The 13,434-nt window shown below is 41.1% G+C and overlaps 1 protein-coding gene across 13 annotated transcripts in view; it reads right to left on the bottom strand.

Annotated features, from left to right (window-relative positions):
- Window positions 1-13,434, bottom strand: part of nrxn2b (neurexin 2b) — a 551,159-nt gene that overhangs the window by 467,338 nt on the left and 70,387 nt on the right. For all 13 annotated transcript variants that reach the window (XM_078105711.1, XM_040180539.2, XM_040180546.2 and 10 more), the window contains one exon: window positions 8,282-9,618. In XM_078105711.1, coding sequence (XP_077961837.1) covers window positions 8,282-8,984 — 703 coding nt within the window. In that variant the 5' untranslated portion in view covers window positions 8,985-9,618. The remainder of the gene's footprint in view (window positions 1-8,281; window positions 9,619-13,434) is intronic.

Raw genomic sequence — 13,434 nt, 5'->3', positions numbered from 1 at the left:
AAAAGTCCCACAGAAATGTCTCACCCCATGCTCACAGGGACTCACACATACGTCCTGTGATTGCAATTCTACCCATTTCCGCAGACACGGCATCTCCAGGCTGGCATCACTATGTGCTGCCCCGCCGTCATGATGTCCCATTTTCTCTGACAAATATCAACCTAGGCTAACCATCAAAGACATAAGCTGCTTCTAAACGTGTTGGCCAATTTTGTCACCAGTGCTGCCAAACTGTTATGTCATGCAGCTTCCTTCTGTCCTCTAAATAGACAATCTCTTTTGAAATTACATTTCTCTTTGCATGTTCAATGTCATCATCTGGACTGATTGACCAAACTCCATGGGATCCACCCTTTTACAACCAATTCGCCGCTGTGAAATCAATAAGCATTCAGATCCACCGGGGTATTGCCCTGCCCAAAGTAACTGAGTTTAATCGTAGCAGGAAGGGAATCATGTCGCAATTTGGCCCCAAATCTGTTTTGGACCGGACAGATTGTATCGGATTACCCGAGATCTTAGATTGAGCATAGTTATTTCATTTATAAATTGCTAAAGCAAACTTTAGCGCTGTAGGAAATATATAAATGAAGAAGTTTTATCCTCGAGTTTGTCAAGTCTCACTCAGTGACGAGACGGAGAGCCCTGATGAGCCACAAGCACAAACAGCTTGCAGCTTGAGTGACGGCAGTGCAGCAGCAGGCACATCAGCAATCAGACCTCATTTCCTCTTAATTTGGTGTCGCCGGAGCTGTATTACCTCCATAGGTGGTCCCGTCTGTTTGGGAGACTAAATAAATGTGACAGTATCAGTCCGGATCACAGGTGATCCATAACAGTAAAAAGAAATGTCATCCTGTTGATGCGGATATCAGCACCGTCGCTTTAAGTAATCCAATTTGAGTCCAGCATGCGGTGATCAAGGCCTCTCCTGTGCATACCTGAGAGCTGAGCAGGGTATTTTGTGTGTGTACTGACGGTGACTCGGGGCCAAGGGGCAAGATGGCAGGTATGAGGATCCTCTTCTCCGTATCGATAATGCCCCTTCTACAGTCGCAGGTATTTGGCGCTAGCAGATAAAGGGGGGTAGCAGTCAAACTCTTTGAAGCTCAGCTGGCCGCTGTGTGATTGAAGTGGAATCCCGGAAGGAGTGAGGAACGGTGAGGGTTTTGTCGCCGACTTTGCCAACTTCTGTGTATTTGTGTGGTCAGAATACGCTTTCATGCCTTTTTCAATCTGCTGTAGGTTCCCCACAACATTTCCTCCTTGTCTTTTAATTTGTTATAACTCAATGCACAACCTGGTTGTCGAGGGGAGGGCCACAGGGGCCCTCATGATGCCTGGAGTTGTACATAGTCTTAATACAGCCAATCATCATTTTCACCAGCAGCTTGGGGTTACAGAGCTAAACCGGTCAAGTAAGATTAACTGTTCACAGCTACTGTAGCAAAAGTCTTAGTCAATATGAGTGAGGCATCAGTCGGAAATAAGGTGCAAATTCTGAAGCTTCAGGCATTAGCAGACAGTTCTGAATCAAAGTCAATGTTTGATTTGAAATTGTATGGCGCATAAACTCTACAGCACACTTGGCGGAAGTGTTTACTTGCACATTGTCTTCCTTGTAAAAATAAATTTAACAAGGACTTTTCTAAATAAATTGTACACAAACAACTTGGTAAAAAATATCTTAATCAAAATGTACAGGATTACAATTTAAGTGTTAACCTTGTAAATGCAGCTCTGTGTTTTCCCTTTACAACTTCAGGGGGTGGGGAGATTCTGGTCTACACTGAAACGGTAATTTCATTATGTAATATCCTTCTGTCGGTAATTGGAGCACACTTAAAAACATCCCAAAAGCTATAAAAAAGGGTTTCTTTACAAGGATGGATTTCTTGAGTTTTTGGGCCAATCGTTTGTCCTACAGATAAGCCACAAACGGATAGCATGTGACATGTGAGCAGGACCTTTTGCTCTCTTTTCAACCTGTAGAGTGACAGCAGGGGTAGAGCGTGAGCTTTAATTGCATGTGGCAGCCGTTCAGGCAGGCAGGGACCTTCAAGTCAGTAACCACTCACCTGGGAAAAAGGGTGAGAAAGGCAGTGGGCGGAAAACGTGTGATTGACACCCTCCCTGGAAGCTATTTGCCTGTTTGCACCAGACTATCCCTTTGCATCATACCAGTCAAAACAAATGGGTTTTGAGCAGCTCAGCAGTTCCTTTGACTCAGGTAACTTAACCTCAGACTTTAATCCATTAATGCTTGCTTTTTGCTTCCGCAAGGAAAAGCAATTTGCATTAAAGTATTCAAACTGGGCAAAAGGAATTAAGAGGATTTAAGTCTTAAAGAAGTCTCAACGGGAGCAGTTATTTGCAGAATTTTCTTTCATGCAACATAGACAAGGTTATGGAAGAGACCGGAATGGACTCTTATTTAGGTGATATGTTCCGTCTCTTCTCAAAAAGGACATGAGTTATGTTCCGTCTCTTCTCAAAAAGGACATGAGTAAGAAAAACCGTACAGTCAAGAAGCAAAAACATAACAGAGTGAGCTGGGTGTTTAGCTCTACCTCCTTCAATCAAAGGAATATTAGGCTACAGGGTACCCAACCACCACTACACCCAAAACATTGCTTTCTGTCTAAGGAAACTGGATCTTTATTCCTATGAGCTGAGGATTGATAAATAATGACAATTATGACAACTAAGAGTAACGACTGACTCTGTGGCGTCCTCTGCTCTTTGCCCGAGCCCTGTTCCATTACGGTGCTACCTCATCTGTATCTATGTAAATCCACGGTGCTGCCACATTCAAGTCTCATTTAGGGACATTTTAAGCGATGTGTATAGTGTCCCATAAAATCCTAGGGATACTAACATCCATAACGGAAACAGTGTCACATTAAATATTTTCCTGCCATCAGAGTAGATTTTTTTGAAAATGATCTGGAATGCTTTTTTCCCCAAAGGAATATTATGTTACAGCAAAACTGCTCTCCTTTCAGTTCAAAAGCAGCTAAAGCTCTTGGGATTACAAACAAAGCTATAGGACGAGCTGAAGGAAAAGCCAATACGAAATAAACTAAAATATATATATATATATATTAGTTTATGGATTCTTTATTTTTAACAGATTTGCAAAAAACAATTTTCACTTTGTCATTATGGGTTGTTGTGTGTAGAATGTTGAGAAACAATGAATTCAATCCATTTTGGAATAAGGCTGTAACATAACAAAATGTGGAAAAAGTGAAGCGCTGTGAATACTTTCCGGATACACTGTATATATAAATAAACCAATATTTCATCATCTCTGAAGGTGAAAACTAATGTCTCATAGGTTCAAGGGACGTTATGAGTCTGCAAGAATAAACATGTAACGAAAATATAGGCTAAATAGTGGACAAATGGCTTATTTTTTACAGAAATAACAGTGTAGAAGTTTACACTGTTATATCCGCTGCAGACCTTTTTAAAACAAAAATGATTTTTTAAAATTATTTTAGGCTGCCTTAACATCCGGCCGGGGGAAAAATATATTTCAAGTAGGTATATAAATTCATGTGATTGTTAAGCTTTATCGACACAATAGACAATGGTAGGACATGTCCCCGCTGACGTCCAAGCTCATGGGTGTGGCAGTCTTTTCTGTCCCACAGCTTGAGACAAAAATAGTTATTCTCAATGTCCCATTTGAGCTCATAGAATTAATCACAATACTATTTAATATAAGAATACAATCAATGTTCACGTTTTAGCAAGAAATGCTCATTCATCAAGCATCATGCATCCCAGGTTATCCTCGTCTGTGACAGTAAATAGCATTTCATCGATGCCAGACTGCGGCGATGGGGGCTTCCAATAATAAGGACCCAGCTTGTTAACTGCAAGGCCAAGGTTTGGACTAACCTATGCAATAAAAAGTGATAAAGGAAAGTGATACGTAGAGTAGGCAATAATGAGGCAAGCAGCGGTTTCTTACTTATCTATATAGGGCTGCTAAGGAGAAAAGAGCTGCTGCATCAACCTTCGTCCTCATAACAGTGATATGGTGTTTATTCCAAAGGGGCAGCAAATATCCAATTTTCTATCAAAAGCTAACTTATTTACAGTTACACAATAATTTCAATGAAAGGATTTATACAAGTAACCACAAGAGATGACTATAATAAGAAACATTTGCATTTAGAATTTGTGATTCTTTAAACGGACTGTAGAGGGATTTAAATGATTTTTGGAAGCCTTGTATCAGGGCTGCACAATTAGTCAAATTTTAATCAAAATTATGATTTTGGCTGCCACAATTAAATGAGTCTGACAGTCAGATATTGAGGTTCACATGCTGTGCTACATATCAAGCGCTTTCTAAACTAACAGTGAGCCAACCACCAGAGAAAGAACGAGGTGCATGAACGCACCCTGCAGCGGCGGCTGCAGAGCAAGTTGTCGGCAGTGGACTCCATTATTAGTAGAAGAGTAGAGACTGACAAAAGAACAGAGCAGACTGCACAGTAAATCAAATGTCAGGAGCAGAAGGGGGGGAGCTAGTCCCTCGCAAAGGATCATCATCCGTTTTGAGGAAGCTTTTTGGATTTAGGGCGCATGTCAACCAAAGATAAAGCATATGTACATGGTGATTTAGTTTGCGCCACATAGCCGTAGAACTGACTTGTTCAACCACCTGAAAAATGGTCGCAAGCCACAGGACGGCTAATGCATTAAGGCCAAAGCCAACGTTAGCTCACTGACTCAACGTTCAACCATTCTGGAAAGAGGACTTAAGTGCAGACTAGTCATAGTTTTTGGAGTAAATGAATATATTAATATAGCAGGAGTCTTCAAAAATTCATTTAACCTCTAATTACCCTGACTTGAGAGCTCTTAACTGTGTCTGCCCACATTGCCATTTGGGGTTCATCAGGGAACAAAGCCATGGTCAGCATTAATTATAAAAAACAATGGCCTACGGAGGCCCATAGTGGCTTTAATTACAACCTCAAATGGAAAAAGACCTGCCCATAACTACCTCATAATGCAAGCCACTAGGGACAAAATCAATGATTATAGCAGGGAAGGGGTGGCACCCTCCCCCACATATATTACATAAGCCCAAGCAGTTTAAGTTAGCATGTGTATTTGCTTCTCTGTGAGCCCATGTACTATTTGAGAGTTGGAATATGGTATGATAAAATATCAGCCTCATTGTGTGGCGTTCACCTTGAACCGCCCTTTAACCTGGGCAACATCAACATAAAGGATCCAGGGGAAAGGATGCTGAAGCCTGTCGGTACCAGACATGGATGACAGCTGTGTGGGATCAATTCGATCAAATGAGCAGTAAACACTGACTCAACATGTGTTGGAAGAGAAGCAACCGTTTCTCTAATCACTGCTCGTTCCTACAGTCTTATTTCACTAAATTACTTTTTATTTCTTTATTTATTGCCATTAATAACTAGACTGTATTCCCCATATGAATATATTGTTGTACAACAACATTGCAAACAGTCACGGTCATATCATTTTTATTAATGGTTTGACGGATGACTAGCATCTAGAAAAGCTTGTCAATATACTTTCAGTCAATTTTATGCCAAGCCAGTTGTGGTTATCAGCTTCTAATGCCGTTTGGATTTAGCTATATCTGACATATAGTGGTTTCACATTTAAATTATGCAAAATGTTGGCTGTAATCCAGAATTGAATTGCTGTCAACCTCTTTTTTCTCTGTCTACTGTAGCTGATACCTTTGCCTTGAGTGGCAATTTTGTTGCAATATTATGTTGTCAATGAAAGTTATTTATATACTTATGTTATTTCTTTCCTGTAAAAGCCTATTAGCTACCGTTTCGGTGGGTCTATTCGCAGTGCCTCTTTAAAATCCACATGTGAATGAGCTGTTCAGTTTCTCTGCTATTAAGCTACTACTCTTGAAGGAATTCATAATGCTTCAATTGATGGACTCATTTAATATATTGCATCAAAGCATCAATTTACTCCTGAATTCAACATAACTGATTTTGCTACATCCATGAAAAGTAAACAATAGTTAAAAAAATGTTGACATTAATATTCTTCTTTTGAAGATATTTTAATCATTTAAGTAGTGTATTTATTCTGTTTTAACCATTTCTAGAGTAAACTACTAGAAAATATATCACAGGTTTGGGCGAGCAGGTCTAAAAGTGATGCATGCTGGTTTCCAAATATCACAAGATGTTCATAACATTATATAAAATATAAGTGTTTAAATAATATAATAAAAAAATGAATAAAACTGTCCGGAAAAAAACACATATCCTTGTTTAGAGGGGAGATAGGGATTCAAAACATCATTCAAAATGGTCAATCAATACTAATGTCAAATGCACTCTTCCGCTCTGAAGTGCTCTGGAAGCAGGCCTCTAAAGAATAAGCTATCCGATGACGTGGCCCCTTCAGCACAGCCCTAACACAGCGAGACATTGATGTGTCAGTTCAGCCATCTTAAGAGTCTTAAGAGACAGAGACCTTTTCATTCCCACTGACATGCTACATAAAAGGAATAAATACATCGCTGCAATGGCAGTCAGCCATAATGACCCAATTAACAGCACTCAATCCCGGGAAAATCTCGGAGGATAAATGAACACTGAACAAATGAATATCTTAATGCTCGCCTTTTCCATTTCTAACAGCTGATCCCTCTCTGCCCCTCTATCGGAATTCTTTCTCCATTTTACTCTCTGTCCATTTCAAAGGGACCAATGTTTCCTGCAGTAGCTGTAGCACCGCATTGGAACTGCTGTGCCTCGAGCCAATGGACAAGCGGCACAATCTGCTTTCAGAATAAGAGAGAGGAAAAGAAAGCTTGACAAATCAAAGTAGCTGACCAAAATTAGAGATAGAATTATATCTAACCAAAATGAAGGCTTTTGTTTTTGATTGGCTGCTTGAGAGGGAAGATGACGCGACAAAACAATACAGCTTCTAGCGCCGTGTAAGACTGCTTGACTTTCTACATCAAAACCACTGAAAGGCTTTGATATAAATCATGAAAGCATGCAGATTTCTTTATTACTTTACAGTACTGAAACAGAACATTTAACTAAATATTGTGTTTGGATGATTATCTTTTTCAGCATTGTCAAAGCTTATCTAAATGCAGTAGTTTAAACAATTCTAGCAGTTATCTCCCACTTGGATAGCCAGTAATTGCTATTATGGGGTATTGGCCAGTAATTATTATTATTAAGTAATTTGATCACAAAATCTGGAGAGTACTGCTTATTATGAATTGTGTAAAACATTACCACCAATACATAATGTATAACAGAAAAAACCTGTGATAATGTTGGATCAATCCCCTCCCGATAAAAAACGATCAAGATGGAGCAAGCAATTTCAGATGGCCGAATAGAGAATTCAGAAGCAAGGTGTGGAGATGACAAAAGTTTGAAAGAGGAGGGAGATAACTGCGAGGGGAGGACAGGCGGGAGCAGAAAGTGCTGACAGCGGGTAAAGGTGAAAGAGAGATAAGTGGAGTAGGGGAGTGAACTGTGGAGGGAGGTGAGGAGTGATGGAAAGCCTAGATAGCCTTTACAAGAGAAGGTATGAGGTGGGTGAAGAAAAGGCTGCGGAAAGAAGAGAAACAGATATACAGCAGAGAGAAAAAGATGTGTCAGCGAAGGGTGGAGCCAGATGTGTAAAACCGAACAGAGTATGACATCAGATGACAGCACAGGAGCAAATGAAGGGGGGAGCAGGGTCTACGCCCGAGACAATGTGCCAAGTATAGATTTGACTTGCATGAGTCACATAATTCATAAGAAAGTGTTCTAGTAATGACATTTGTTTTTTTAAACCATTACGGTAGGAGCACACTATAAATAGCAACATGGCTGCCTTTTGAGTGAGCACCTTTTTCCTCCTCCCTCTCATCCCTCACTGGGGCCACAACTTAACCATTAGACCCCTCCTACCTCAAACCAAAGACAACAGACAGAAAGAAGATACTTAGAAAAGGTCAAGATGACAATATTGATGTATAATGCATACACATCAGAACTGTATGACTCAATACACCAACTAACGTACCTCTGATCCCTTCATTTGAGAGAGAATTAAAGTGACGACCAAACTCTATACACTCAAACACCTCATGACAAAGGGTTTGAGTAACAAAGCAAACAAGTATATGGGATAATTCAACCTGCGGCAGGTATATTATAGTTCTACCGTGCCCAGAGAACCGCACAGGAACAAAGCAATGAAGAGCAGGTGCAGTGTGATGGTTGCTTACCTTCCTTGCAGTACTTCCCCTTGAAGCGGGTGTGGGTGCAGTCACAGTGAACTTCTCCATACTGAATCGAGCAAAACCCTCCATTGAAGCACGGGTTCTGTTTGGTGCAAAGGTACTCCAGGTCGCTCTGAATCCCTTGGCTGTTTAACAGAGTGGGAGGCATCTCACCCACCTTCAGGTTGGAGATCAAGCCCTGGAAAGGGGGCTCGTACTTCACCGTGCTGGAAGTCAGAGCCGAGAGGCGCACATCAGGTGGGATCCCGCCCACAAAGAGGTCACTGACCACCGCCATCTCCTTTCTTTTGGACTTGACCTCAGCCACTTTTGTCTCACCATCTACCATGAGGAGGGTCTCACGAAAGTTGCGGGTGAGCAGGACCATGTGCCAGCGGTCATCGTTCACTCGTGTCTCCATGTGCAGCGTGGCCGGCTCAGCACAGTGTATGGCAAAGCGCAACTGGAGGCGGCCGCCAGCAATCAGAAGCTCCAAGAAGTCACAGTTGCCACCATCATCCAGGTAAAGAACCAAGGCTTTGCTTATGTTGGTCTTGAGACTGAAGCTCAGCTCGCCCACTGATCCAGCTTCCCAGCGTCCGTAGCGGGCCCACTGGCCAGGTGCCCCACCAAATTCCAGCATCTTAACTGATGTGAGCACGCTGAAGAGGGCCAGAGGCCAACACAGGAACCTTGAACCCCTTGTCATGCTCCCAAGTTTCCTCTTTTCTTGATGGCTTATGGGTCTAATGAACGCCAGATGCGTGGCAGATTTCAAATGTAAATAAGTATTAAATCCCTTAACTGGAATATTAAGTAACCCTCAGAGACCCAAAGCCAATTTTCCTGACTCAAATCGGCAGTTTTTTTCTTTCCTCTGATGCTTTAATTTCTTTCCTTATCCTTACCCTCTTATTTTTCTTCCCATCAGTTGGTGCCTCTGGTACTTACAGGAAAGGAATGGGGAAATGCATGAGAGAGTAAAACAGGGGAGGATATGATTATTTTAACACTGCAGTGTCTTCAAAAGCCCCTTGGTCGATCCAGGACCGAAAATAGAATCTTTGTCTTTAGAATCCAGATCTCAGTACAATTTCCAGGACATTTGAGCTGCCACCAAACGCTTGGGGGAGAGTTATCAGATTGTGATCTTTTTTTTTACGGGAAGGGGAAAGAATCAGCGCAAAAGTGAGTGAAGCAAAGAGTATCAAAGCTTGCTGGTGTCTGCTGGAGCACACGATGCTTTCATGGTTGTATTGTAAAAGCCATTCTTCTCTTGTACCTTGAGGACTACACAGCTTTATGCCGGAATGGGTCCCATCATTATGGTGGCAAGTCGGGATCTGGAAAAAATAAAATAGATATGTATTACATACAAATTCCAGGGCATTTTGTCTCAACTATACAGGAAGAGTTAATCATCAGTATTTTTGACCTTCTACTTAATCTCTTATCTTTCACCTTTTTTGCCGGTTATTTAGTTTTAGACACCATGTACTTTCTATAAAAAAAGAAACCTTAGCTATTTTTCTATGAAAGCTGACAGAAAGCAGGGAAAAAAGCAATAAATCTTTCTAAATTTTTTCATGGCTCCATACTTCCCAGAGGGGAGAAATATGAACGTCGTATTCCGTCTGCTCACTCTGTGATGCCAATGGATAAGCCAAGTGATGTGCTGAACCTTAACATAATGGTTTCGTATGCAGTGAAGATAGTCCTCATCCGTACATATCAGCAAGAGTATATAATGATAAATCACTTGCTTCCACTGTGGCGCGCACACACACACTATGAACATAAATATGCCAACACGCACATGGTCAAATCCAACATGATTCAGGGTAGAGTGCGGCAGAGTTGATAGCTGTCTGAATAGCCAGTCTCGACCCCGGGGGTTGGCCCAATCCCTCGCCATTAGTTCTTGAGTGAGATCTAATTTCCATCACAGTCTAAAATTAAAGCAAGGCTCACCCCTGTGCATGCTCCCCGGTGCCATCCTGCTCATCTAGAGAGTGACAGCAGGGATGGAGCGAGCAGACAGAGGGAGAAAGAAAGGCAGACGGGCGAAGCTTAATACCGATTGAGAAAGAAGGACGACGACAGAGGGGAGTGACAGAAAAACAAAAGCGGCAAAAAAGACATCACATGAGCGATTTTTCTTCAGGTTTGGCCATGGAGACTTTCATTTGACCAAAGGGCCATTGACAGAAACTACAAGTCCCTATTCTGCTCAACTGTGTTTGCAATTGCACATTTGTGATAATATTCAGCAATGCTTTCCTTAGATATTGCTTCTTAAGAATGGGGCGGACATGAAGTCAGTGACCTTGACCGTTTAACAAATTCCAACCAGGTGTAATGTCAAACAATGCCCATTCCTGATATAATCTCAAAATACATGTTTAGAACAAAGAACACACTTACTTTATGGCAGTTGTTGAACCTGAGATGCTATCAGTTAAAATGTTTACCAACATGCCGGTTTTGTTACAATCGTTAAATCAGTATGTTATAAGTTTTATTTCGAAAGCGGAAATGTCCTGTAACTTGTCAGGTGTCTAATAATCAGAAAGTGGAGGGGCGTGGCTTAGAACCGCTGTTTCCAGTAGTTTTCCAATCTAGTTAAGTCTGCCTGCATCTTCTGCCTTTTGATAGCATCATTGGTATGTATAGATTTATTTTGTTGTTACTTATGATCACAGATGATTATTTTTGTGACAATGTTTAGGTTTTTGCACATAGTCTATTATAGTTAATGACTTCTCTGTTATGACTGTTAAAGTTCATATGACAGAATACAATATGAATGCATAGTGGATGTTCACGCAAACCACTGTATTTTAACCTATAGGTAAATCAGCAGTAGATACATACATGCTCATTTGTATTGATTATGCGTTCCGTGTGTTTTACTCTTACGTCATTAAACCTGTGGCCAACGGACAACCGTCTTCAGAGTTGTGATGTCAGGAAGGAGTTTGCCTAACTGCCAAGGTGTATCACAGCACATTTACAAAAAGGCAGCATAATGCCTCTAGGAGTGATTAAAGCGGTTACACGAGCTAACAGCCTGCTCTTCTATACACAAACTAAATTACCCAACACCCACACACACAGATCATGACATTGTTTTAATTGCCATTATGAAGATCAACAAAAACATGAATAAATCCCTGAATGCTTTGGGACCAAAATAATTGCATTTTGTGAACAATTGTGAGAGTGTACGCTTGCTTAATCAAGCATTCTCTTAACCACATCCTAAGGGTAAATATATTTGGAATATTCCCTGGCTAAATTGAATATTCATGGAGTTATTCCTGTATGTTAGGGACTCTGTAGAGCTACAGACAAAAGTAGTCTTTCCTGCTGCTTTCAACGTGCTGTATTTACAAAGTTCTACTATGCCGAATTTCAGTTCATCCTCTATGCATTGTGTTGCTAGCTATTATGGGGTATTGGTCAGCCCACCAGATGGTCCTATCCAATCCCAAGGACACTGAGCAAACGTAACATGCCTTAAGAGATAAATGGAGGACTGTGTGTGTGTGTGTGTGTGTGTGTGTCTGCAGGGCCTGGATTGATTTTTACTGCATGTGCAGCTGTCTGCATTAGCAATGCAACTGTCCTGCAGTGTGTACATTCATCTGGACTGTATTTGGGAATTAGTCACAGTTGGACTGCACAATGTATTTTCTGCAGCATTGTTTGTGAAATGTAGAATCCAACTTCGGTCCAGCTTAAAACCACAAATAGTTTTTTTTGCATTTTATTCCACACGACAATCAGCGTCAATTCCTTCTCCAAGACTAAGGGACAGCTCGGGCACCCGGTAGAGTGGAAATCCAAGTCCAAAGCCTTAACACAAAGGCGACGTGTGGTTCTTTGCTGCATGTACCCCCCCCATAATTCCCTCTCCGTCTTCAGCTGCACCATCAATTAGATACAAAGCAGCTAACAAACTAGCAATAAAAAAACAACCTCTCTTTTACGTACAGTGCTTGGCTGAGCTGCTTTGTGACTTGACTGAAAGAGCAGCGTTGCGCCCGGTGGCCCAAGCGTGACAGAAAGTCTTTGGCTATAACCAGACTGCGGGAAATAGTCCTGGTTTCCATTTGTGTTCCCTCCCTGTAATTCAATACATTCAATGTTAAAATTGACACAAAATTGTTAGAACACACACAAAGTATCTGTCCACATTTTTGTGTCTAGTTTACATTCTTTAACTGCCCTTGAGTTGTATAAAGTTTAATGTTGTTCATATATTTTCTTTCTGAGAGGAAGAAATACTGTTTAGCAGCCAAAGCGTATAAAATATTTAAACAGCACAATAATCTAGTCAAAGGATAACAGATGTATGGCTCAAACAAATATTTACACACAAACATCCCTACGCATATGGATTACACATGCAGTTTCCACATGCCAAAAGACACACGCCATATCATAGTCAGGCAGGAGCCATTAATCCTGGCCAGTAAGGAGCTCAGCAGTGAACCATCCATCAGCACAAGGCTGCTCTTGCCACTGCTGTGCTCTAATTAACCAGAGGCACATTGGGACACTTTTAATATTCACGGTCAACAAGGTTTGAAACATGAAGTGGTGGCATAGGGAGTTAAATGGAAGGAGAAGGCTGGTGTGAAGACATGGTGAGTATCGAGGATAAAGGGAGTAATATGGGGAAAGGAAATGAAAGTAATGGCAGGTTGGGAAGGAACGAGAAAAAATAAAACTTGTTTCAGTGGTAATTTTCAGCAGAACTGGAAAGCAAATGGGCGGCACGATTGTTAAACTAGTCCATTGATGTCCTCGGGTAAACCAGAGTGGTTTGACATCAGCTAGCTAATTAGCAGAAATGTTGCCACCTAATTTCAGCGCTACTATTTCTAGTGAAGGTAATTTACTCATTTCTGAGAAGTAATTAGGCGAAAAAAGGAAGAATGTTTACACACATTTTTTGTAAGGAATGTTTACAGTCTTTAGCCCCTTATCGATTTAGATTTTTTGTTTGAGAGGCTGCAACATTCATTTTTTGTACTAATTTAGGATACTGGAATTCCAACAGACTCATATCTAAGGAATTACTAAAAATGTGAAACTAGGTGTTCCGTTTTACAAAGGATAATTAAGCAATGACTACTGCGAAACAGCGCCCT

The sequence above is a fragment of the Gasterosteus aculeatus genome, chromosome 7, assembly GCF_964276395.1.
Source record: "Gasterosteus aculeatus chromosome 7, fGasAcu3.hap1.1, whole genome shotgun sequence".
NCBI lineage: Eukaryota > Metazoa > Chordata > Actinopteri > Perciformes > Gasterosteidae > Gasterosteus > Gasterosteus aculeatus.
Note: the sequence above shows the minus strand (reverse complement) of the source record. Positions and strands in the feature narration are given on the sequence as shown.